Here is a 27,103-nt window from a genome sequence, read left to right on the forward strand (position 1 = left end):
CTGCCGAAATCCGAGTCTGAATCCGAGCTACTGTCGCTATATCTTGCTGTGGCAACCGCCATGTTGTTTGTATTGGCAGCACTGTATGACGTCACAGGTAAATGGATAGTGGTTTCGAAGATAGCGAAAATAAGGCACTTTAAAACTTTATTTAGGGATATTCCGTGACCGGTAAAATTTTGAAAAAAAATTCAAAAAATACAACAAGCCACTGGGAACTGATTTTTATTGTTTTTAACCCTTTTGAAATTGTGATAATGTTCCCCTTTAATAAAAGTGTAACAAAAATATTGCAAATTGTGAAAAAGTAAACAGAGAAACCTGTGAAGAACCATTTTCTATATGTTTAGTGCCAGGAAGTTGCGGCTCAGCAGTGTGCTCTGTGTGAGCGTTCGTTTAAAAAAATTAAATAAAAAAAATAGCAACACTGTAGAGGTGAATTTTCCTTTTTTTAACAAAAATGTATTCGCTCTCTGCAAACACTCATTTTGGTTTCTCTCCTCACTCAATGCAAAGAATCAACCATGAGACAACACGATGGTGCAACCAAACTTGATAGTTGATACGGTTACATGATTGGCTGTTAGTGTGTCACTACCACTGATCAGTGATCACTTCCTGCATTGCTCAGTTACCACAAAGCAAATGCCTTTGTTCATGCAACCAACCTTGCTTAGCAATTTCTGGTTTCTTCCAATGTATAAAAAAAAAATTGAACGTTTTATCGAGGGCATTTTTTATTGATATCAATTACGTGTCTGAGATCGCTTTATTGCCCAGCCCTAGAACAGAAACTGGCAGACTTGTGTTAATGTAGCCTAACTTTCAAGGAAGCTTATCTCCTGTTTAGGGTTGCAAAATTATGGGAATATTCAAAGTTGGAAACTTTCCATGGGAATTAACGGGAAATAAACATTGAATGCAACATGCTAGATCTTGCAGCATCATTAGCTAAAACAACCTGATTTAATGCAAATTCAGTAGAATTTCAACCCTTAGCTGTGCATTCCTCCATAACATGTACAGTCCATTCTTCCATCACATGCACAGATAATTCCATGCATCCTACACACTACAGCAGGGCTATTGAGGCCACACTAGTATTTGAGCCCAAGGACTTCATCCAGTCAGGTAAGTCTTGATGATATAAATGGGGTAAAAATATTTGATCCATGGTATTTAAGTTTAATAGAGGTGTAATTGTTTGTTACTGTATGATTGTAGACTACTCCAGCAGACTTCCACTTAAGCTAGCTGGCTGTTCCTGTACTTGTTAAATGATTTTGGGACCAATATCTCTAGCTAGCTAGGTTTATGTACCACCACAGTCTCGTAATGAACCGAAAATATTTCTACGTTTGCCGTGATGCTAATTTTCTCTATATCGTGTATCGTGATGTGGCCTAAAAATATCGACATTAAAAAAAGGCCATATCGCCCAGCCCTGTACCCGTGCTTAACTTCCCGTGGTAAATTTCTGGAAAGTTTCCAACCCTGTGCAACCCTAGTCCTGTTCTTCTTCAAGCCAAAAACTAGATCAGAATAACCATCAGCACCCGTGATGGTTGCAGTCAAGTAATGCACTCCATTTTGTCTCAATTACAGAGTGTGAATTTTGTCTTTCTATCTGTGTTGGCCCTGCGATGAGGTGGCGACTTGTCCAGGGTGTACTCCGCCCTCCGCCCGATTGTAGCCAAGATAGGCACCAGCGCCCCCCGGGACCCAAAGGGAATAAGCGGTAGAAAATGAATGGATGGATGGATGGATGTACCCATTTGCCCATGCCTGGTGGGAATATAAAAATGTTGTCTGGAGAAAAAAACTTGTCTGTTGAATTGAGTTAGCAAGAACCTAGCCTCTATTGGGCGGCATAGCTCGGTTGGTAGAGTGGCCGTGCCAGCAACTTGAGGGTTGCTGGTTCGATTCCCGCTTCTGCCATCCTAGTCACTGCCGTTGTGTCCTTGGGCAAGACACTTTACCCACCTGCTCCCAGTGCCACCCACACTGGTTTAAATGTAACTTAGATATTGGGTTTCACTGCTTTGAGTCACTGGAGAAAAGCGCTATATAAACACAATTCACTATTCATTCTTCACAGTCATAAGATGCCATAAAAATGATGCATTAAAGTTGTAAAATTAGACCTGGGCTTTATTTGTTTGTGTTTTTTTACACTGAAACAAAGAGAGACATTCACATAGCGACAGGGCGAAGTCCTTGCCAGTGCCTGGTGTGACCAATAAACTATTTGTCTTAGAGCAACAATTGTTCTCAACACAACAGGGTGGAGTCGCTGAAGATCTAGTGCATGGGTGTCAAACTCTGGCCCGCGGGCCAAATTTGACCCGCCGTGTATTTTCATTTGGCCCTTGAGGCAATATCAAATTAACATTAGAGTTGGCCCGCCGGTATTATACAGCGGCAGTGTAGCTGTAACACCGCATTCACCGCTAATACTCATACTTGCTAACCCTCACCCCCGATTTTCCAAGGAGACTCGCAAATTTCAGTGCCCCTCCCGAAAATCACCAGGGGGCAACCATTCTCCCAGATTTCTCCCGATTCCCCCCTGGACAACAATATTGGGGGCGTGCCTTAAAAGCACTGCCTCAAGCGTCCTTTAAAACCTTTCGTCACGTCCGCTTTTCCTACGTAGAAACAGCGTGCCGGTCTAGTCACATGATATGTGTGGCTTTTACACACACACACACACACACACACACAAGCTAATGCAATGCAAGCTTGGTCAACAGCCATACAGGTCACACTGAGCGTGACCGTATAAACAACTTTAAGACTGTTACAAATATGTGCCACACTGTGAACCAACACTAAACGAAAATGACAAGCAAATTTCGGGAGAACATCCGCACTGTAACACAACATAAACACAACAGAACAAATACACAGAAAGCCTTGCAGCACTACCTCTTCCTGGACGCTACAATATACAAACTTATTATTAGCCTGTGGGAAAAGTTTATTTTGATATTTACCTGAGAAGGCTGCAAATAGAAAAGAGGCATTCAATTTCTATTTAAATTTGATTTGATATGTCATTGCTATTTTTAAATCATTAGTATTATTTGAAACTCGATTTTGCATGTCACTATAAAGTCATATAAGTCTCGCTTGTTCAATATTCAATGCAAAACTTGTTTGGGTCCCTATTAAAAGGTTAATTTGTTCAACCTTGGCCCGCGGCTTTGTTCAGTTTTAAATTTTGGCCCACTCTGTATTTGAGTTTGACACCCCTGATCTAGTGGCTGACTCGCTTACTTGCGTGCAGCCAGCGTGGTTTCCAATGCGAAACTGAGTGAATGGTTGTTTGTCAATACATCTGTGATTGATTGGCAACCAGTCCAGCAAAGTCAGAAGGTGTAGAATCTAGCTGGGTGGATGGACAAAAATGCAGGGAAAATTATGGGAATTTGACAGGTAGTGTGAATAAAGCAAAAGTGGAGGTTGACCATGTTGTTTGAAACAATGACGACTTCCCAAACTAAAAACTAAAAAAATGCAAAAAGTTAGAACTCTTGGCGTTGCCATTTACTTAGGTTTACATTGTTCAACTTGACCAGTCATACAAATTGCAGGCTTATCGTTTCAGTTATACGTTATCTATTGTAAACCCTGTAATCATTGACCGATGCATACATACATCTTGATGTTTGAGGGCAGGAAAACAAGTTTGGTAGGGTACCGTGCACCGATACTGTTGACACGCCATTGAGGAAAACTTACAACTATAGACGCTCACCTCAGAGGAAACTGGAGTTTGCATACTTCCTGATCGAGAGTCATTCTGATGATTCATAGGTGAAATAGAGGTCACAACTCCAGGAACTAAGAAGATTGGCGGAACAAAAAGGCAGCTTTGCTCTTAAGCTCACAGGCCTGAAAAACGTATTTGCAGTACTGGAGCTGTATTTGCCCAGCTGGAAGGAGGACACCCAGAAAGGTCTATTTTACTGCACCACAATACACGGAAATCCATGAAAGGGCAATCAGATAAGGCGGAATTAAATCAGCTAGTAAAATCGGTTTGTGTTTTAATTTGACATCAAACTATATAAACACTATAAAAGAACAAAAGACCAAACTCATTTGCAGGATTGGTTCCACCTCTTGTTTTATCTTTTATGCCAAGATAATCCATCCCACCTCACAGGTGTGGCATATCCAGATGCTGATTAAACAGCATGATTATTGCACATCTGTGCCTTAGGCCACTCTGAAATGTGCAGTTTGGCTCTATTGGGGAACTGGGGGGAGTCAGAAAAGCAGTCAGTATCTGGCGTGACCACCATTTGCCACACGCAGTGCATCCCCTGAAAAAACTGGGATTACTTCAGCTTCTAGTAATTGTGTACAGATCCTTGCAACATGGGGCCGTGCATTGTCATGCTGCAACATGAGGTGATGGTCTCGGGTGAATGGCACAACAATGTGCCTCAGGCTCTTGTATATTTAAAAAGCCTTCAATAATATGCACTTGTGTTCGTTGTCCATAACATACGCCTTTCCATACCATAACCCCAAACTCCACCGTGGGACACCCGATTCACAACGTTGACTTCAGCAAAAGGCTCTCCCACACGACGTCACACACAGTGTCTGCCCTAAACAGTAAAAACCGGGATTGATCCGTAAATAGAACACCTATTAAACATCCCAGACACCATCGAATGTGAGCATTTGCCCATTTAAGTTGGTTACGACGAAAAAACTGCAGTCAGGTCCAGAACCCGATGAGCATATAGATGAACTTCCCTGAGAAAGTTTATATATAAATACACACACACACAAAATATATATATATATATATATATATATATATATATATACATACACACACATATATATATATATATATATATATATATATATACACACACACATATATATAAATATATATATATATATATACACACACACATACATATATATATATATATATATATATATATATATATATATATATATATAGGTGTGGGAAAATCACAAAACTACTTCATCTCTATAGAAATGTTTCATGAGGGGTTCCCTCAATCATCAGGAGATCTCCTGATGATTGAGGGAACCCCTCATGAAACAGTTCTGTAGAGATGATGTAGTCTTGTGATTTTTCCCACACCTACATATTGCGGTCTACCACGGTATCGAGCACTATTCTCTGGATAATCAAGACATATATATATATATATATATATATATATATACACATATTAGGGGTGTGGGAAAAAATCGAATTGAATTTGAATCACAATTCCCACGTTGTGCGATTGAGAATCGATTCTCATTTTTAAAAAAATTGATTTTTTTATTTATTTATTTATTTTTAATCAATCCAACAAAACAATACACAGCAATACCATAACAATGCAATCCAATTCCAAAACCAAACCTGACCCAGCGACACTCAGAACTGCAATAAACAGAGCAATTGAGAGGAGACACAAACAAAAAGTAGTGAAACAAAAATGAATATTATCAACAACAGTATCAATATTAGTTATAATTTCAGCATAGCAGTGATTAAAAATCCCTCATTGACATTATCATTAGACATTTATCAAAAATGAAAAAAAAAAAAAAAATAGTGTCACAGTGGTTTACACTTGCATCGCATCTCATTTGCTTGACAACAGGGACGGCGTTGCGCAGTGGAAGAGTGGCCGTGCGCAACCCGAGGGTCCCTGGTTCAAATCCCACCTAGTACCAACCTCGTCACGTCCGTTGTGTCCTGAGCAAGACACTTAACCCTTGCTCCTGATGGGTGCTGGTTGGCGCCTTGCATGGCAGCTCCCTCCATCAGTGTGTGAATGTGTGTGTGAATGGGTAAATGTGGAAGTACTGTCAAAGCGCTTTGAGTACCTTGAAGGTAGAAAAGCGCTATACAAGTACAACCCATTTATCATTTATATTAACACACTGTGTCCAATGTTTTCACAAAGATAAAATACCGTATTTCCTTAAATAGCCGCCGGGGCGTTAATTAATTTAAAACCTCTTCTCACTCCTGCGCTTATTCAAAGCATGCAGTAAAAGTAAGCAGGCGCTAATAATTTTGAAACCTCTTCTCACCCTTGCGCTCATCAATGGCATGCAGTAATAATTTGAGTGTGATAAAAATATAATAATAATAAAAAATAATTCTGCGTCCGCGGCCCAGTGGTTGGGGACCACTGCTCTACAGCATGTCATCGCGCCCACTTTTACACCATGCTGTCTGCGTGCCAGCTGGACGCATGCGTTACGCTGCTTCTTATACGGGATTGCAATGCACACTTGGTCAACAGCCATACCTTTTACACTGATGGTTGTGATATAAACAACTTTAAAACTCTTACTAATATGCGCCACACTCTGTGAACCCACACCAAACACATTTATGGACACAGAGCTGCGTTTATAATGTGCCACAGAGCCAATACTCTCCAGAAATGTGTTTGTTATTCTTATTTGAGTGTGGCGCATATTAGTAAGAGTGTTAAAATTGTTTTATATCACAACCATTAGTGTGATCTGTATTGCTGTGGAACAAGACCCCTGGTTTACACACAGTACGGGCATTTTGAAAATCAAGGCAGGGGAGGCGTCACTCGTGACATCACGAATTTGACCCGGCGGTAAAATTAAGCATGCGCTTATTAATTTAGTGAGCGAGTTTTACCTGGCAGTAATTCAAGGCAGGCGCATATTACATGCCCGGCAGCTATTTAAGGAAATACGGTAAGTCATATTTTTGGTTCGTTTAATAGTTATAACAAATTTACATTATTGCAATCAGTTGATAAAACATTGTCCTTTACAATTATAAAAGCTTTTTTTTAAAAATCTACTACTCTGCTAGCATGTCAGTAGACTGAGGTAGATCCTGCTGAAATCCTATGTATTGAATGAATAGATAATCCTTTTAAATCGGGAAAAAAATCGTTTTTGAATCCAGAATCGTGTCGAATAGAAAAAAAAAATTGATTTTGAATCGAATCGTGACCCCAAGAATCGATATTGAATCGAATCGTGGGACACCCAAAGATTCGAAGCCCTAATATACACTCATACATAAATAGATACACACACACACACACACAATGTGTGTATGTATATATATATATATATATATATATATATATATATATATATATATATATATATATATATATGTGTGTGTGCGCGTATATATACACACACATATATATGTGTGTATATATATATATGTGTGTATATATATATATATATATATATATATATATATATATATATATATATATATATATATATATATATATATATATGTGTAGGTGTGGGAAAAAATCACAAGACTACTTCATCTCTACAGATCCGTTTCATGAGGGGTTCCCTCAATCATCAGGAGATTGCTCTCTACCACGGTATCGAGCACTATTCTCTGGATAATCCAATCAAGACATAAATATATATATATATATATATATATATATATATATATATATATATATATTAGGAGTGTAACAGTACGTGTGTTTGTATTGAACCGTTTCGGTACGGGGGTTTCGGTTCGGTTCGGAGGTGTACCGAATGAGTACACATGTTAGCAGCGACCGGGCTTAGACAACATGTAAAAGCCAGAGCAGGAAGACCCTCCTGCCTCGTTAAGATCTCCCGTTTGGGAACACTTTGGCTGCGCGAAACAACAATGGAGGATGGAGGTTTGCCAACATTGTTCAGCAGCTGCTTGTGACAAAACGTGAAGGGGAGACACTCCTCCAGGGCTGATGTATTCTCGGGGGCAACACCATTCATTCTACCCAGCAGTGGGTCTCCACAGCTCCGGACTCTAGGGTAAATTATGAGTCCGGCGATTAGTTGCAAATCGTAGCTTTATTGAGGTCTTGCACACAGCCAATCCAACAAAACACTAGCCAGTCCCCGCACTCACTACCGCTCCCTCATCTCTCTCGCCCACACACTCACCGACGTCACATATTAAAGGGCCACACACACACATACGCGACTCTCATAACAAATGCTAACCCATTTGAAGCGTCACCACCGCATTCAAGCAGCCTTTCCTTGGCGAGTCAGGCAGGGCTAAACAAATTTAAGTCCATATTGCATTAAAAACTACATTTTGACCCACTTCTATGGTGGAACATGCCAAGTTAGCCAGGCTGGGGGGGGAAGAAAAGTTAATCTAAGGCTGAGTTGACTTGAAACTGTTTAATGTTGCACTTTTTATATGTAGAAGACAAGTTTTGTTATTTTTTTTACAACTTGAGGCAGTTTAATGTTGATTAACATGGACCCCGACTTAAACAAGTTGAAAAACTTATTGGGGTGTTAGCATGTAGTGGTCAATTGTACGGAATATGTACTGTACTGTGCAACCTACTCATAAAAGTCTCAATCAATCAAAAAAATCACTTTATATGTAGAAAGGTTTTGTTAAGAAACCATTCTGAGCCTTATCTTATTTAGTTTTTATTTTATATATGTTGACCACATTAACCCTAGCAATGGACCCTGTGTGTATGACATTGTTTACAAATTTGGTAAATAAATAACCAAACATTTTTTATTTTGCTGTTTTCTTACTGTACCGAAAATGAACCGAACCGTGACCTCTAAACCGAGGTACGTACCGTACCGAAATAGTCAGGAGATTTTAATGGAAGCATTCACATACAATGGTTTATATAGGGCACAGAGTGGGTAGGTACAGGCAGGCGTAGGGGGGTGGTGATTGGGTCATGTGTTGCCTAGGATGTGTTTCCGTCTGTGACGGCATGCTGATATGATTTTGCTGCGCTTGTTGAGAGATGACAGGTCTGGGTGATATATAATAAACCGTTTCTCTTTTAAGCATAGGTTGCATCTTTTATTACCACTGTTGTAAGGTGTGCTGGATGCAATAATTTGCCATGTTATATACATATATATATATATACATATACAGTACATACATATACATATATATATATATATATATGTATGTATATACACATATACAGTACATACACATATATACATATACATACATACACATATATACATATGCATACATATATATACACACACACATATATACATTATATATATACGTATACATTATTTTATACATATTATATATATACATATATAAACATTGTATATATATATATATACACACACACATTATATATATACACATTATATATATATACACACATTATATACATACTGTATGTATGTATGTATATATATATATATACACACACACACACACACACACAGTATATATATATATATATATATATATATATATATATATATATATATATATATATATATATACACATACATATATATACATACATACATGCTTTGGAGCCCCTGCCTCAAAAGAAAATAATGTTTGCCTTGGTGCCCTAAAATATGAGCCCTCCTTTAAGGCAACGGAATATATAAAAATCGTAATATTTAATATATGTTATGTCATTACACCGCCATCTGTGTCTGATTATAACTGTGATCCAAAATGTAATCATTTAATGATCTTGAAAATGGTTATCAGTATCAGCTTTGTTCATCTTTTAACCCATTGTTTTTTTTAAAGGTTCTCTTATCATTTACATGCTAAATAATATATTGTGATATAGATCGTTATCGCAGGAGGCTGTAATATATATCACAATACAGATTTTAGGCAATATCCCCCCATTCCGTAAGCCACACATGACGCAAGGACAACATCTACCAAGTCAAAACCTGTTAGGCAGAGGGCAATACAGACAGCAGAGGAGAAATGTAAACGCACAAGACAAAACGGGCACTCCTAAAAACATGCTTATTTTTTTAGCTTGTTTAATGAAAGCAAACGATGCAGACATGTTTCAAATAAAAGGCTTCCTCAATTGACTTCTGTCATGATCCGGCGCTTTATAAGCATGCATCTAAACCTTTGCAAATACACCTTTAATCGGGATGCAATCCCATGAAAGATTTGTTTCTGTCATTAAATTGTCCAGGTAAAGTGTGTAGAACTTTATGACTACTATTGGGCCACACACAAGCACAGACACACGGCAAAAAAAACAAACAGCCACATGCTCTAACAGCTGGTAAAAATATACAGCGTTAAGTGACTTGCGCGACGTGCGGTCAGGGGTCTGTATTGAATGACACTATTCTTACAAAAAAGGTCAACAACTGGTTCCTACTCATGTCCTTCTTGTCGGATCTTTCAAAGGAGTACGTACGAGAGGATGTTGGGGGAGGGTGCAAAGGCAAACATTAGTTGGAAGACTCCAGAACAGTGAGATTTTCAAATCACCAAGTCTTATAACAAGAGCTCCATTCAAACAATAGGACAATGGAAAACTTGAGGCCGTTATCATGCTCCTGCTTCCCTTCTGCATGATGCCTATCTCAGTAGCCTTCCATCCCTCAGTCGGCTGGCCCTCCTCAGGCCACAAAAACTCAGTAGACGTGTGCATATACTAGGGGTAGGCGATATGGCCTTTTAGTAATATCTCCATATTTTTGGGCCAGGTCACAATACACCATAAATCACAATATTTTGCCTTCGCCTTGAATGAACACTTGATGCATATAATCACAGCAGTATGATGATTCTATGTGTCTACATTAAAACATTCTTCTTCATACTGTATTAATAAATGCTCATTTTAAACTTTCATGCACAGAGGGAATACACAACTAAGTCAATTGACCAAAACTGTATTTTTTAACAGTCATTAAGCAGTGGCACAAACATTCATGTCATTTCCAAAACAAAAAGTGCAAGCTTGTCAAAGACATTTTAAAACAAGCTATTAGTGCACTTTTGTGAATGATGTCACCACGATGACATATGAAGTGAAGTGAATTATATTCATATAGCGCTTTTTCCTCAAGTGACTCAAAGCGCTTTACATAGTGAAACCCAATATCTAACTTACAATTAAACCAGTGTGGGTGGCACTGGGAGCAGGTGGGTAAAGTGTCTTGCCCAAGGACACAACGGCATTGACTTGGATGGCGGAAGCGGGGATCGAACCTTTAACCCTCAAGTTGCTGGCACGGCCGCTCTACCAACCGAGCTATCAAAACAACACTAAATTAAAGTGTACATTTTTTACAGAACGCCACTACAATAGTTAAAAACAAATAAAGTGCACTTTTGTGCATGATGTCACACAAGATATTTCAAAAACTGTCGAATAAAAATGAGCTGCATAATAGGTTCCTGCGGACGTTATCTCCTTCAGTTGTTGCCTTTTTTTTTTTCATACGGTGTTGATCTGAAAATAGTTGCTTGGGCATTTTGTTGGTGTGGCACCGGCCGGAGATGTTGACATGCAGAGTTTCAAACACTCTTCATTCTCTAGCGGGTGACTTTTCAAATGATGCTACATTAGCAGTGCTGCTACGACTTGTAGCAACGGTTTTGCCGCATGAATGTAGAACATATTTCCGCTTGAAGCCAAACCACCGCCGGACTGTTTTTCGTGGTAGTTAATTCTTCCTCCATTTGGTACCAGATTCGCATTTTCTCTCTCACGTATTGCCACCCGCACCTCACATCTAACATTACTATGACGCTACTTGTCTGCTCCGCGGGAGCGTGTAAAGTTGCACACGTCACACATGTAAGAAGGTGCGTTTGGTTTACGTCTCTGTGAGAAGGAGAGACAAGAAAGAGTGGGAAACGCATGAAGTGTAATGCCCGCAGCTAAAAGCAACTGCGTGAGAACGATACACGAATATCACGATATAGTAATTTTCTATATCGCACAGAGACAAACCCGCAACATATTGAGTATATCGATATATCGCCCAGCCCTAGCGCCAGTACGTGAGACTGCTGAGCACATTGCTACTCACAGAGGGGATTTAAGCATGTCAGTCAGTTTGCATGCTTTTTGCTGTCATTTTATCACTCGTCAGTGTCTTTGATCTCTGAAGTGCTTTGGCAACAGCTACAGTACTCATAAAATGTTAAGGGCTATTCTGGCTTTCACATGAAAATTCAGGATAAAGCCAGATTGTACTATAACCCCTACAGGTGAACTTAATTTGATGCCTGACCATCTCTAAACTTTTTGCACAGCTTGCTGTTCTCTAAAAGAGATGAACAGCCAAATGAACAGGTTTGAGGTGACCATGAACATATCCAGGTTCAATTAGGATTGGTATTCAAACAGTCTTCTTCATCAAGCTGTTTGACAGAACAGTGGAGACCAAGACATGTAATAATTGACAGGCCGTCTTGGTTGCCGCCATCTGTTTTTCTTGTGGAATAGAAAATATTCAAACGTAAAAATCAATTTTCCACATTTTTTGGTGAGATAATGAAAAACAAAAACAAAAAAACGGAGCGTTATCCATGATTATTATCATTGTGTTAATCTGTTTGAATATTGAAATTGGGAAATAAAATGACGGGGAAACACTTTCTTGTATTCCCGTACAAGGGTCAGACAAATGGGTAGCTAGTAGAGATGTCCGATAATATCGGACTGCTGATATTATCGTCCGATAAATGCTCTAAAATGTAATATGGGAAATTAATCGGTATCAGTTTCAAAAAGTCAAATTTATGAATTTTTTAAACGCCGCTGAACGGAGTGGTACACGGACATACAGAGAAGTACAGAGCGCCAATTAACCTCAAAGGCACTGCCTTTGCATGCCGGCCCAATCACATAACATCTACGGCTTTTCACACACACAAGTGAATGCAAGGCATACTTGGTCAACAGCCATACAGGTCACACTGAGGGTGGCCGTATAAACAACTTTAACACTGTTACAAATATGCACCACACTGTGAACCCACACCAAACAAGAATGACAAACACATTTTGGGAGAACATCCGCACCGTAACACAACATAAACACGACAGAACAAATACTCAGAATCCCTTGCAGAACTAACTCTTCCGGGACACTACAATGTACACCCCCCCGCTAACCCCAGCACCGCCCCACCTTAACCCTGCCCCCTCTAACCCCGACCACCTCAATCTCCTCATGCTCTCTCAGGGAGAGCATGTCCCAAATTCCAAGCTGCTGTTTTGAGGATGTTAAAAAAAATAATGCACTTTGTGACTTCAATAATAAATATGGCAGTGCCATGTTGGCATTTTTTTCCATAACTTGAGTAGATTTTTTTTGGAAAACCTTGTTACATTGTTTAATGCATCCAGCGGGGCATCACAACAAAATTAGACAGAATAATGTCTTAACTCCATGACTGCATATATCGGTATCGGTTGATATCGGAATCAGTAATTAAGAGTTGGACAATATCGGAATATCGGATATCGTCAAAAAAGCCATTATCGGACATCTCTAGTGGGAACTCATCATTCATTCACACCTGGTGGTGGTAAGCTACATTTGTAGCCACAGCTGCCCTGGGGTAGACTGATGGAAGAGAGGCTGCCAGTTTGTGCCTACGGCCCCTCCGACCACCACCCATCCTGCCCAAGGACACAACGGCAGCGATTTGGATGTCAAGAGGCGGGGAGCGAACCTGCAACCCTCAGCTCTACCCACTACGCCACACCTGGGCATTTTGCGGCCAATCATAGATTACAAAATAAATTTTAAAAAGTACCTATGTCGAGTGTGCAATACAACGGTGCTGCTTTTTTTTTTAAAAGCGTTATTTTTATCACTTCCATGTGGACGTATGCGCGTGCGTGATTGTGAGTGAATGTGAATAGCGGCAATCACAAATTGCTAGGGGTCTAACGGTACACAAAAATTTCGGTTCGGTACGTACCTCTGTTTAGAGGTCACGGTTCGGTTCATTTTCGGTACAGTAAGAAAACAACAATATATACAGTTTTGGTTATTTATTTACCAAATTTGTAAACAATGGCTTTATCCTCTTAACATTGGGAACACTATAATAATTCTGCCAACGTTAATCCACATTAAACTGCCTCAAGTTGTTGCTTTGATTAAATAAAATGACAAAACCTTTCTACTACATATAAAAAGTGCAACATTAAACAGTATCAAGTCAACTCATCGTGCTTAATTTGTTACAGCATTTGAGAAGCCTGTAGTTGACTTTTATTATGTAAATGTTATATTTTTGTCAACATGTGATAGCAGGGACCCTGCCATTCAAAACTAGGCTGCTACATTACTAATGATTAATATAGCTATAGCTGAAAAAATAGTACAATAGCAATAGGAGACTATTCATCCCTGACACACGCACACACACACACACACAGCAAAACGAGCTAACGTTACGCTAATAAGTCTTCACCTCAAGCCAGAACTGCGAGCGAGCTGAGCTGCAGTTTAAGTTTCTAGAAGGTCAACGGGCTCATAGTGATGTTAATAGTAGTTATGACTGGGAGGTGTTTTTTATAATTTAGGGAGAGTACACTGTCCGCTGCTCACATGCTAAACACATATCTGCTCGACGCTGAAGCATTGACTACATGCTCTCTGAATACGCAATGCTGATTGGCTGTTACATTGCTCTGAATACGCACTGCTGATTGGTTTTGTATGTAACCAATCAGATGGTTGTGTGGGTGGGACAGAGGCAGAAAGCAGAGCAGCTTGTTAAGACTTTAGCTTACAAACTTGTTCGATACACCTCCGAACCAGACCGAAACCCCCATACCGAAACGGTTTAATACAAATGCACGTACCGCTACACCCCTACAAATTACAAAATACATTTTAAAAAACATTTTTGGTCGTGCGTGCAATACAACTGTGCTGCTTTTATTCTGAAAAGTGTTACTCATGGACGTCTGTCCGTGTGTAACCTGTGAAGGTGTAGAGCAACAAGTGATGCCCGGTTACCCCCGAGATGTCAGCTCACGCTACAAAAGGAAAAGTTGATGACAAATGCCGTGTTTTCAACAAGACGTGGACTACCAAGTATTTCTTTACAGAAATTAAAAGTAAAGCCGTGTGCTGAATTTGTGGTACACAGGTTGCTGTGTTTAAAGAATATAATTTGAATCGCCACTACCCGACGAAGCACGAAGAAAAATACCGGAATCTGTCTGATGAAGAGCGGGCAAGGGAGACTGATGCGTTGACGGTAAAACTGAAAACCCAACAAGGACTTTTTGTCAAATTTCAGACCCCCAGAGATGCAGTCCTCAGGACAAGTTTCGTAATTCTTCCAAAAAAATCGCCAGAAAAAGTAAAGCGTTTTCTGACGGAGAGTTTATTAAGGAGTGCTTATTGGACTCTTGCGCTGATATGCCGAGAGAAAAGGGGCGCATTTGAGAACGTGTCACTCTCCCGACGCACTGTAACGAGGCGGGTTGAAACCATCGCTGGAAACATGGAGCTTCAGCTGAAGAACAGAATGGCTGACTTTGACTGTTTTTTGCTGGCTTTGGGTGAAAGCTGCGATGGACGTGACACCGCCCAGCTGCTCATCTTCTTACGTGGGATAACTGCAGACTTTCAAATCATGAAGAAGCCGGCAGCCATGCAGTCAATTAGAGGGACAACCACAGGTAATGACTTGTTCACAGAGGTAAATGCGTGTTTGGACATGTTAAGACTGAAATGGGATAAGCTGGCAGGTGTGACAAAAGATGGTCGTCCAAATCTGACTGGGAAAAATGTTGGACTTTTATAGAGGCCTTTTTAGTTTACTAAATTGCAATTTTAAATTTCCCGCGAAGTGTCATGGTGAAAACGTCGCGGTATGATGACTCGTATGATGACGCGTGCGTTTGACGTTATCGGGTTGTAGCGGACATTATTTTCCAGCCCGATCCAAGCTATAAGTAGTCTGCTTTAATCGCATAATCAAACAGTATTCTGAACATCTGTGTTGCTGAATCTTTTGCAATTTGTTCAATTAATAATGGAGAAGTCAAAGTAGAAAGATGGAGGTGGGAAGCTTTTATCCTTTAGCCACACAAACACAGCCGGTGTTTCCTTGTTTAAAATTCCCTAATGTGAAGCTTTACTATGGATCAGAGCGGTCAAGCGAACACGGATCCCGACCAAATGTCAACCGGCAGTTTTCGGTGAGAAAATTTTGGTCTTACCGGAGACACCAGCGGAGCTTCGTCCTGCTGCAGCGCGTGACTTCCCTGAGAGACTCTGGCGTCAATACACCCGTGGCCACACCCCTCCGACTTTGGGTGCTGTATAATCTCACTAAAACAATAGGCTGATAGGGGGTTTTCCAGAATGATCCTAGGAAATGTGTCTAATAACATCTGAATCGCTCTCACTGCAATTACCAATTAGTATTACGTATTACCACTCGCAACGCACCGTTAGCATCACAGCTAAAGTTACCTATGTAGCTACCTCTATGCTCGGGGAAGGCGTGTGACGTTGCACGTGTGACGTATGTAAGAAGTTGCGCTTGTTTATGTCTCTGTGAGAAGGAGTGACAAGAAAGAGTGGGAAACGCATGTAGTGTAATGCCCGCAGCTAAAAGCAACTGTGTGAGAACGTATATTCAAACATCACGATATAGTCATTTTGTATATCGCACAGAGACAAACCGAGTATATCGATATATTGCCCAGGCCTAGTCTGTAGTAAGTTCTTTACTCACGCTAAAAGTAAAAGGATAAGAAAAAAATCACACCTTACCCACTGTACAGCCATAAATGTAATGAAATAGCAATTGCCAGGTTTAAGGGTTAACGTGTATGAAAAATGTTTATAGCTTTTATGGTATAAAACAAACTGGCAGCTCAGTCACCAAAATTGTACTGTAAAATGTACAGTGTTTTACACAAACCTACTGTAAATTGAAAAACTGTACCACTGTTTTCACATTAAAATTTTGGTGACTCAGCTGCCAGTCTTTTTAACAGTAAAATATATGGCCATTTACTACACTGCTTTACTGTAAATTAAAAAACAATACCATTGTTATTTTTACTGTAACATTTTGGCGACTTAAGTGACAAGTGTTTTTTCCCCCGGAGAGAAATCTATGGTTGTTTTCTTTAAACCAACTTACTGTAAATTCAAAAGCAGTACTACTGTTATTTTTACACAAAAATCCTGGTGACTGAGGAGCTCCTTTTTACCGTAAAATCCGTGTTCTCTGTTTTTACAGTGCATTACTGTACAATGGTAAACCACTGATGATTTTATAGTACATTTCTGGTGACTCAGTGGGCAGGTTTTTACAGTAAAATCTACTGACTGTTTTACAGTTCAGCCTTGCGGACATGCCATCAATGACCGTACAGCTTGAAAGAGGTCAGAAGATGTGTATTAAATGAGGTAGCCAACCTTCATTATTTTTTATTTATTACTTCGGTACTCTTGTCTTGTTCTGTATATTGTACATTATTTTGTATTTTCTGTAGTGTTTTGTATATTGTACAGGATTGCTTATTAATCTTATTGGATAGTAGTCTGTTTATTTCAATTGTTAGTTTTTTCCTTTATCACCTTGTGTTATTTATTTTACCCAATATTTGTTCCCACTACCGCACCTTAAATTGGAGTCTTTAATCTCGTTATATGCAAATTTAATGACAATAAAGTCCATTCTATTCTATAGTGGGCCAAACTAAATAACACAAGGGGCCAAAATTGACCCGCACGCCCCACTTTGGGCATCCCTGATTGAGAATTAACTTTCACAAGCTCCGAGGCGAGAAAGCAGCTCACCAGCTAATGATGTCAACACAGCAGCTGAAGGAAGTTACTTCGGTCTGATCAATGCGCCGCTAAATGTAGGTCAGGCCTGGGCAAGTATTTTGACTAGGGGGCCAAATTTAGAAAAAAAAAATAGGTCTGTGGCCGATATATCTTCTATTTTTAGGAATACTAATACATAAACTCACAAATGTGTCTGATTGAATGCTAAAATTTTTATGACAGACCGCCTTAAAAAACGGAGTGGAATTTTACATTCTTTTACTGAATGAGACACAAGAAAATAAAGAATGTGGGATTGACAATATTAACGATAAAACACAAAATATTGACAACATATGAATGTCACACCCCCTCTCCATCGACATATTTTGCAATCAAGCAGAACGCAACAAAAAGCGAAATATGAACGTGAAGGGTAAAAAAACAAAAAACACCTAGAATCTGATATATCGCTAAGCTTTAGAACTGCTTGGTGCCTCGTCTGAGATGCTGTGACTTAGATTACAAAAGTAACTGGTAGGGGTGTGGGAAAAAATCGATTCGAATACGAATCGAATCGTTTACGTTGTGCGATTCAGAATCGATTCTCATTTTTTAAAAATCAATTTTTTTTTTTTTTAATCAATCCAACAAACCACTACACAGCAGTACAATAACAATGCAATCCAATTCCAAAACCAAACCTGACCCAGCAACACTCAGAACTGCAATAAACAGAGCAATTGAGAGGAGACGAACACGACACAGAACAAACCAAAGGTAATGAAACAAAAATGAATATTATCAACAACAGTATCAATATTAGTTATAATTTCAATATAGCAGTGATTCAAAATCCCTCATTGTCATTATCATTAGACATTTATAAAAATGATAAAAAAGAACAATAGTGTCACAGTGGTTTACACTTGCATCGCATCTCATAAGCTTGACAACACACTGTGTCCAATGTTTTCACAAAGATAAAATAAGTCATATTTTTGGTTCGTTTAATAGTTAAAACCAATTTACATTATTGCAATCAGTTGATAAAACATTGTCCTTTACAATTCTCAAAGCTTTTTTTTTTTTTTTTTTAAATCTACTACTCTGCTAGCATGTCAGCAGACTGGGGTAGATCCTGCTGAAATCCTATGTATTGAATGAATACAGAATCCTTTTGAATCTGAAAAATATCGTTTTTGAATCGAGAATCGAATCAAAAATATCTATATATTACCGAATCGTGACTCCAAGAATCGATATTGAATCGAATCGTGGGACACCCAAAGATTCACAGCCCTAGTAACTGGTATATCATGCAAAAGAGCAGATTCCAACCATTGAATTACTTTGTATAGTTCAAGACTTACGGTCGTTTGAAAACATCACTACACATCATGACGGCAGCTACAGTTTTGATCATAAAGATCTAAAAAAATTATTTGGGAATGCCCGGGTCAGATTGAAAAGCTTAAAAGGCTGCATGCGGCCCATGGGCCTTAAGTTGCCCGGGTCTGATGTAGGTCCTTAATATTAGCACTTATAATAACAATATCGTTAACACTTGGTTAAAATTCAGGTCACCCAATTTAAATGGAGTATTGTTGATACTTTTTGGAAGGTTATTTATTGGGCTTTAGGGTCGGAGTGGACAAAATTACATCATGGCTCCCATTGGTTCTGTTGTAAACTGATTTTTATTAACTTTTATTTACGAGTTAGAATTAGGGCTGGGCGATATTTTTAGGCCATGTCACAATACACGATATATATCTCAATATTTTCCCTTAGCCTTGAATGAACACTTGATGCATATAATCACAGTTGTATGATGATTCTATGTGTCTATATAAAACATTCTCCCTCATACTGCATTAATATATGCTCATTTTAAACTTTCATGCAGAGAGGGAAATCACAACTAAGTCAATTGACCAAAACTGTATTTATTAAACAGTTATTAAGCATTGGCACAAACATTCATGTCATTTACAAAACAGAAAGTGCAAGATTGTCAGAGACATTTTAAAACAAATCATGAGTGCACTTTTTGTGCATGATGTCCCCAAAATGACATATCAAAACAACACTAAATTAAAGTGCAGTTTTTGTACAGAACACCACAACAACAGTTTAAAACAAAGTGCACTTTTGTGCATGATGTCACAAGATATTTCAATAACTGTCAAATAAAAATGAGCTGCATGATAGGAAATTAAATCGGTATGTGGTAGGTTACTAAGGACGTTATCTCCTTAAGTTGTTGACTATTTTTTTCATACGGTGTCAATGTGGAAATGGCAGCCTCTGCATTTTGTTGGTGGGGCACCGAATGGAGATGTTGACATGCGGAGTAAGCACTCTTCATTCTCCAGCAGGTGACTTTTCAAATGATGCTACATATTAGCAGTAATGCTACTTTTTGTAGCAACGCTTTTGCCCCACACTTGACAAATTATGGTTGTCTGTTTGACATATTCCCTACTTGAAGCCAAACCACCGCCAGACGATGGACCCCTGCTGTTTTTCTAGGGAATTAATTCTTCCTTCATTTGTTACCAGATTTGCACCTTCTTTCTCTCGTATTACCACAGCTAACGTTACCCATGCCGCAACCTCTCTGCTCCGCGAGGGCGTATACGTATGTGACGTATGTAAGAAGGTGCGCTTGCTGTTTGTGAGAAGGAGAGACAAGAAAGAGTGAGAAGAACATGTAGTGTAATGCCAGCAGTTAAAAGCAACTGCGTGAGAACGTATACTCGAATATCACAATATAGTCATTTTCTCTATCGCACAGAAACAAACCCGCGATTTATATCGACCAGTCCTAGTTAGAATCCATAAAAAAAGACATAGGTGTTCTTGTCTCTCTAAGGACAGTGAATTTTAAGCTTTTTTTTTTTTTAAGTGTACAGCGGTCTTAGCGGATCACTAAAGAAGGGTTATTATAATGGCGATGAATGAAACAGAGTCATCAAACTGTTGAGCAGCAAAAACACATGATTTAACTCACCTTGTAAAGATACATTTAAAAATATTAATTTTGTCTTCAAGCGAGTCTTAATTTGGTTCAATACCGTATAATCAACACATTTATCAAACTGGATATTACTTTTTTTTTTCAAAAATCATAGGATACTTAGGAGTGTGGGAAAAAAGTGTTTCGAATACGAATTCGCGATTCTCACGTTGTCCGATTCAGAATAGATTCTCATTTTTTGAAAAATCGATTTATTTATTTATTTATTTTTTATCAATCCAACAAAACAATACACAGCAATACCATAACAATGCAATCCAATTCCAAAACCAAACCTGACCCAGCAACACTCAGAACTGCAATAAACAGAGCAATTGAGAGGAGACACAAACATGACACAGAACAAACCAAAAGTAGTGAAACAAAAATGAATATTATCAACAACAGTATCAATATTTGTTATAATTTCAGCATAGCAGTGATTAAAAATCCCTCATTGACATTATCAAACATTTATAAAAATAAAAATAAAAGAACAATAGTGTCACAGTGGCTTACACTTGCATCGCATCTCATAAGCTTGACAACACACTGTGTACAATGTTTTCACAAAGATAAAATAAGTCATATTTTTGGTTCGTTTAATAGTTAAAACTAATTTTCATTATTGCAATTAGTTGATAAAACATTGTCCTTTACAATTATAAAAGCTTTTTTAAAAAAACCTACTACTCTGCTAGCATGTCAGCAGACTGGGGTAGATTCTGCTGAAATCCTATGTATTGAATGAATACAGATTCGTTTTGAACCGGAAAAATATCGTTTTTGAATCGAGAATCGCGTTGAATCGAAAAAAATCGATATGTAATCGAATCGCGACCCCAAGAATCGATATTGAATCGAATCGTGGGACACCCTAAGATTCGCAGCCCTAATACTTAGACTACCCAGCAGGTAAACACAGATACAGTATCACTAATACATCACCAAGCCAGTTTCAGTCAAACAGTACTCTTGGAATAGATTATCAATTTGTACATCTCATAGCGTCTCCCCAACAAAAAGTCCATGTATCATGTTTTATTTTAGTGAGGTGATGAGATCCAATTATGTCCATGTTTGCATATATATGTTTGGCAGAAATAGTCTCCTCGGCAGTGACGTCATTCAAGTGAAAACACAATCATTCTTGACTCGGGACTTTTTGGATTAAAGGCCTACTGAAACCCACTACTACCGACCACGCAGTCTAATAGTTTATATATCAATGATGAAATATTAACATTGCAACACATGCCAATACGGCCTTTTTAGTTTACTAAATTACAATTTTAAATTTCCCGCTGAGTTTCTCGTTGAAAACGTCGCGGAATGATGACGCCAATTATGATGCGTTTTTGCGACGTCTCGGGTTGTAGTGGACATATTAGCCCAGCGCCACTTACGGCTAAAAGTCATCTCTTTTCATCGCATAATTACACAGTAATTTGGACATCTGTGTTGCTGAATCCTTTGCAATTTGTTCAATTAATAATGGAGACTATAAATAAGAATGCTGTTGGTGGAAAGCGGTGGATTGCAGCTGCCTTTAGCACCGAGACACAGCCGGTGTTTCTTTGTTTGTTGTGAAGCTTTAACACAGAGCGGTCAAGCGAACATGTTTCTCTACGTCAACCAGCAAGTTTTGGGATGAGAAAATTGTGATATTAAGTCGGCTCTTACCGAAGACTCCAGTGGATTATGCGACCTCCTCCTGCATTTCAAAAAGGCAGCTGTGATCTTGGCTCCTCAGCTTCTCTCAGAGACACTGGCGTTCACCGCAGCCATCCAACTTTCAGGTATGACTTTACAATCTCACTAAAACACTATTAAAACAATAAGCAGATAAGGGATTTTCCTGAATTATCCTAGTAAATGTGTCTAATTACATCTGAAACGGTCCCACTGCCGCCGCCTGTAGCCGTCGCCTTTTATTTATTTTCTTTTTTTTTGCTTCACTCTAACTTTCCTCATCCACAAATCTTTCATCGTCACTCAAGTTAATGGGGAAATTTTCGCTTTCTCGGTCCGAATAGCTCTTGCTGCTGGAGGCTATGATTATAAACAATGTGAGGAGCCCTATAACCCGTGTAATCAAGCGCACATCGTCTGCTACTTCCGGTAAAGGCAAGGCTATTTTATTAGCGACCAAAAATTCCGAACTTTATCAGCGATATTCTCTACTAATTCCTTTCAGCAAAAGTATGGCAATATCGCAAAATGATCAAGTATGAGACATAGAATGGACTTGCTATCCCTGTTTGAATAAGAAAATCTAATTTCAGTAGGCCTTTAACTCACATTGTAAAGATAGATTTAAAAATATTAATTTTGTCTTTAAGAGAGTCTTGATTGTGTTCAATACGGTATAATCAGCTCATTTATCAAACTGGATATGCCTTTTTTTTTCAAAAATCGTAGGATACTTAGACTACCTAGCAGGTAAACACAGATACAGTATCACTAATACATCACCAAGCCGGTTTCAGTCATACAGCACTCTTGGAATAGATTATCAATTCGTACATCTCAAAGCTTCTCCCCAACAAAAAGTCCATGTAACATGTTTTATTTTAGTGTGGGTGACGAGATACAATTATGTCCATGTTTACATACCGTATTTCCTTGAATTGCCGACGGGCATATAGTATGCGCCTGCCTTGAATTACTACCGGTTCAAACTCGCTTCGCAAAATAATTAGCGGATGCTTGGTATTACCGCCGGGTCAAACTCGTGACGTCACGAGTGACACTTCCCCTGTCAACATTTTCAAAATAGAGGAGGCTGATTTCAATATCGGTAATTTGAAATCGCATAAAGGGAAGAAGATTAAGAGCAGAAGAGCGACCTGGACTGAGGTTTTATTGAAAAATAAACAAAGTCAAACTGCTCAAGCCATGTCCTTCCTCGGTGGTCCTGAGAACCCGCAAGACGACGGCTTGGGGCTGTCACAATACCGTAGCTGCGTCTGTCAAATATGAGTCATTTATTGACTTCCGCTTCCTGGGGGTAGAGGGCGCTAGTGATCCTTCTTCCGACTACTCGGCTGCAGAAGAAATGACAATGAGTGACGTAATATGTGCTGGGACGGATATGACGCGGGGCTGCACGACGGACCTTTTAGGATGGAACACATGCTGGCTATGTAAACAACCGGGCTGAAATAAAGCATGTTCCAGTCCTAAATACCCAGTGTATTATTTATACAATAAAACTTCCTGGTGGCAGCGGTGGGATAAAGAGATCACCCACAGAGCAGAACAGGAGGGGGAGCTGTCCGAGGATAATTCTGTCGTCGCCCGCACTTTAGGAGCCGAGCTAACTGATAGCAGCGGTCTGATAGCAGTTTTCTAAACTGGACTTTCAATCGAAGCAGGAGGTAAATAAATAAATGATAAATGGGTTGTACTTGTATAGCACTTTTCTACCTTCAAGGTACTCAAAGCGCTTTGACACTACTTCCAGATTTACTCATTCACACACACATTCACACACTGATGGAGGGAGCTGCCACGCAAGGCGCTAACCAGCACCCATCAGGAGCAAGGGTGAATTATCTTGCTCAGGACACAACTGACGTGACAAGGTTGGTACTAGGTGGGGATTTAACCAGGGACGCTCAGGTTGCGCACGGCCACTCTTCCACTGCGCCACTCCGCCCCTAGGTAATAAAGGAAGATCTCCATCGAGACAGAGAGACTTCTAAAACTGAAGAAAGATAAGGAAGACTTCTATAAACAAGCTATCAATGCTTTTGATCAGAAGGAGCTGGCATGGACTTCATTTATAAGTAAAGGTAAGACCATAACAACGTTTTTTTTAATTAAATGTGCTCTTCATGATGGTATCCTTACATCACACTCACATTTTTACTGCATGCCTTTGGTAAGTGCCAGAGTGAGAAGAGGTTTAAAGGCCTACTGAAATGAGATTTTTGTATTTAAACGGGGATAGCAGGTACATTCTATGTGTCATACTTGATCATTTCACGATATTGCCATATTTTTGCTGAAAAGATTTAGTAGAGAACATCCACGATAAAGTTCGCAACTGGAGAAAAGCCCTCCCTCTACCGGAAGTCGCAGACGATGACGTCACATGTTGATGGCTCCTCATATTCACATTGATTTTCATGGGAGCCTCCAACAAAAACAGCTATTCGGACCGAGAAAACGACAATTTCCCCATTAATTTGAGCGAGGATGAAAGATTAGTGTTTGAAGATATTGATAGGGACAGACTAGAATTTTTTTTTTTTTTTTTAAAGTTAAAAAAAAAACGCAATTGCAATCGCATTGCATTGAGACGGCGTCATATGTTTTTAGAAACATTTACTAAGATAATTCGGGGAAATCCCTTATCCTTCTATTATGTTGCTAGCTAGTGTTTTAGTGAGTTTAACAGTACCTGATAGTCGGGAGTGTACGTCCACGGCCGGGTGTTGACGCGCAGTGTCTCGAGGGAGTCGACGGCAGCTGTACGGGAGGCACAAGCTCAGCTGATATCCGGTAAGAGGCGACTTTTTAACCACAATTTTCTCACCGAAACCTGCTGGTTGACATTCGGTCGGGATCCATGTCCGCTGTGATCCATTGTAAAGTTTCACCTCCGTGAATTTTAAACAACGAATCACCGTGCGTTTGTGTGGCTAAAGGCTAAAGCTTCCCAACTCCATCTTTCTACTGTGACTTCTCCAATTTTAATTGAACAAATTGCAAAAGATTCAGCAACACAGATCTCCAAAATACAGTGTAATTATGCCGTTAAAGCAGACGACTTTTAGCTGTGTGTGTGTGTGCAGCACTCATATTCATAACAGCCCGTGACGACACGCGTACACGTCATCATTACGCGACGTTTTCAAGAAAAAAGTCCCGGGAAATTTAAAATTGCAATTTAGTAAACTAAAAAGGCCGTATTGGCATGTGTTTCATCATTGATATATAAACTATCAGACTGCGTGGTCGGTAGTAGTGGGTTTTAGTAGGCCTTTAAAAATAATTAGCGCATGCTTACTTTTACCGCATGCCTTTGTTAAGCGCAGGAGTCAGAGGTTTTAAATTAATTAGCGCCCCGGCGGCAATTCAAGGAAATACGGTATATATCCATCCATCCATCCATTTCCTACCGCTTATTCCCTTTTGGGGTCGCTGGCGCCTATCTCAGCTCCAATCAGGCGGAAGGCAGGGTCCAGGGTACACCCTGGACAAGTCGCCACCTCATCGCAGGGCCAACACATATAGACAGACAACATTCACACTCACATTCACACACTAGGGCCAATTTAGTGTTGCCAATCAACCCATCCCCAGGTGCGTGTCTTTGGAAGTGGGAGGAAGCCGGAGTACCCGGAGGGAACCCACGCATTCACGGGGAGAACATGCAAACTCCGCACAGAAAGATTGAGCGTCCCGGGAAATTTAAAATGTCAATTTAGTAAACTAAAAAGGCCGTATTGGCATGTGTTGCAATGATAATATTTCATCATTGATATATAAACTATCAGACTGCATGGTGGGTAATAGTGGGTTTCAGTAGGCTTTTAAAAATAATTAGCGCATGCTTACTTTTACCGCATGCCTTTGGTAAGCGCAGGAGTGAGAAAAGGTTTAAAATTAATTAGCGCCCCGGCGGCAATTCAAGGAAATACGGTATATATCCATATATCCATCCATTTTCTACCGCTTATTCCCTTTTGGGGTCGCTGCCGCCTATCTCAGCTACAATCGGGCGGAAGGCAGGGTCCAGGGTAAACCCTGGACAAGTCGCCACCTCATCGCAGGGCCAACACAGATAGACAGACAACATTCATACTCACATTCACACACTAGGGCCAATTTAGTGTTGCCAATCAACCCATCCCCAGGTGCGTGTCTTTGGAAGTGGGAGGAAGCCGGAGTACCCGGAGGGAACCCACGCAGTCACGGGGAGAACATGCAAACTCCACACAGAAAGACTGAACGTCCCGGGAAATTTAAAATTGCAATTTAGTCAACTAAAAAGGCCGTATTGGCATGTGTTGCAACGTTAATATTTCATCATTGATATATAAACTATCAGACTTCGTGGTGGGTAGTAGTGGCTTTCAGTAGGCTTTTAAAAATAATTAGCGCATGCTTACTTTTACCGCATGCCTTTGGTAAGCAGGAGTGAGAAGAGGTTTTATATTAATTAGCGTCCCGGCAGTAATTCAAGGAAATACGGTATATATCCATCCATCCATCCATTTTCTACCGCTTATTCCCTTTTGGGGTCGCTGGCGCCTATCTCAGCTCCAATCGGGCGGAAGGCAGGGTCGACAAGTCGCCACCTCATCGCAGGGCCAACACAGATAGACAGACAACATTCACACTCACATTCACACACTAGGGCCAATTTAGTGTTGCCAATCAACCTATCCCAAGGTGCATGTCTTTGGAGGTGGGAGGAAGCCGGAGTACCCGGAGGGAACCCACGCACTCACGAGGAGGACATGCAAACTCCACACAGAAAGA

At 39.7% G+C, this 27,103-nt stretch overlaps 1 protein-coding gene across 2 annotated transcripts in view; it reads right to left on the minus strand.

The window, feature by feature from the left end:
- Positions 1-27,103, minus strand: part of pkn2a (protein kinase N2a) — a 131,847-nt gene that overhangs the window by 103,009 nt on the left and 1,735 nt on the right. The window contains exon 2 of one of the 2 annotated variants that reach the window (XM_061919875.1): positions 7,705-7,822. The exons of the other annotated variant lie outside the window; for it this stretch is intronic. Within the exon in view, the coding sequence (XP_061775859.1) occupies positions 7,705-7,788 (84 nt within the window). The 5' untranslated portion in view covers positions 7,789-7,822. The remainder of the gene's footprint in view (positions 1-7,704; positions 7,823-27,103) is intronic. 2 annotated transcript variants of the gene reach the window in all.

This window comes from Nerophis ophidion, linkage group LG14 (assembly GCF_033978795.1).
Source record: "Nerophis ophidion isolate RoL-2023_Sa linkage group LG14, RoL_Noph_v1.0, whole genome shotgun sequence".
NCBI classification, from domain to species: Eukaryota; Metazoa; Chordata; class Actinopteri; order Syngnathiformes; family Syngnathidae; genus Nerophis; species Nerophis ophidion.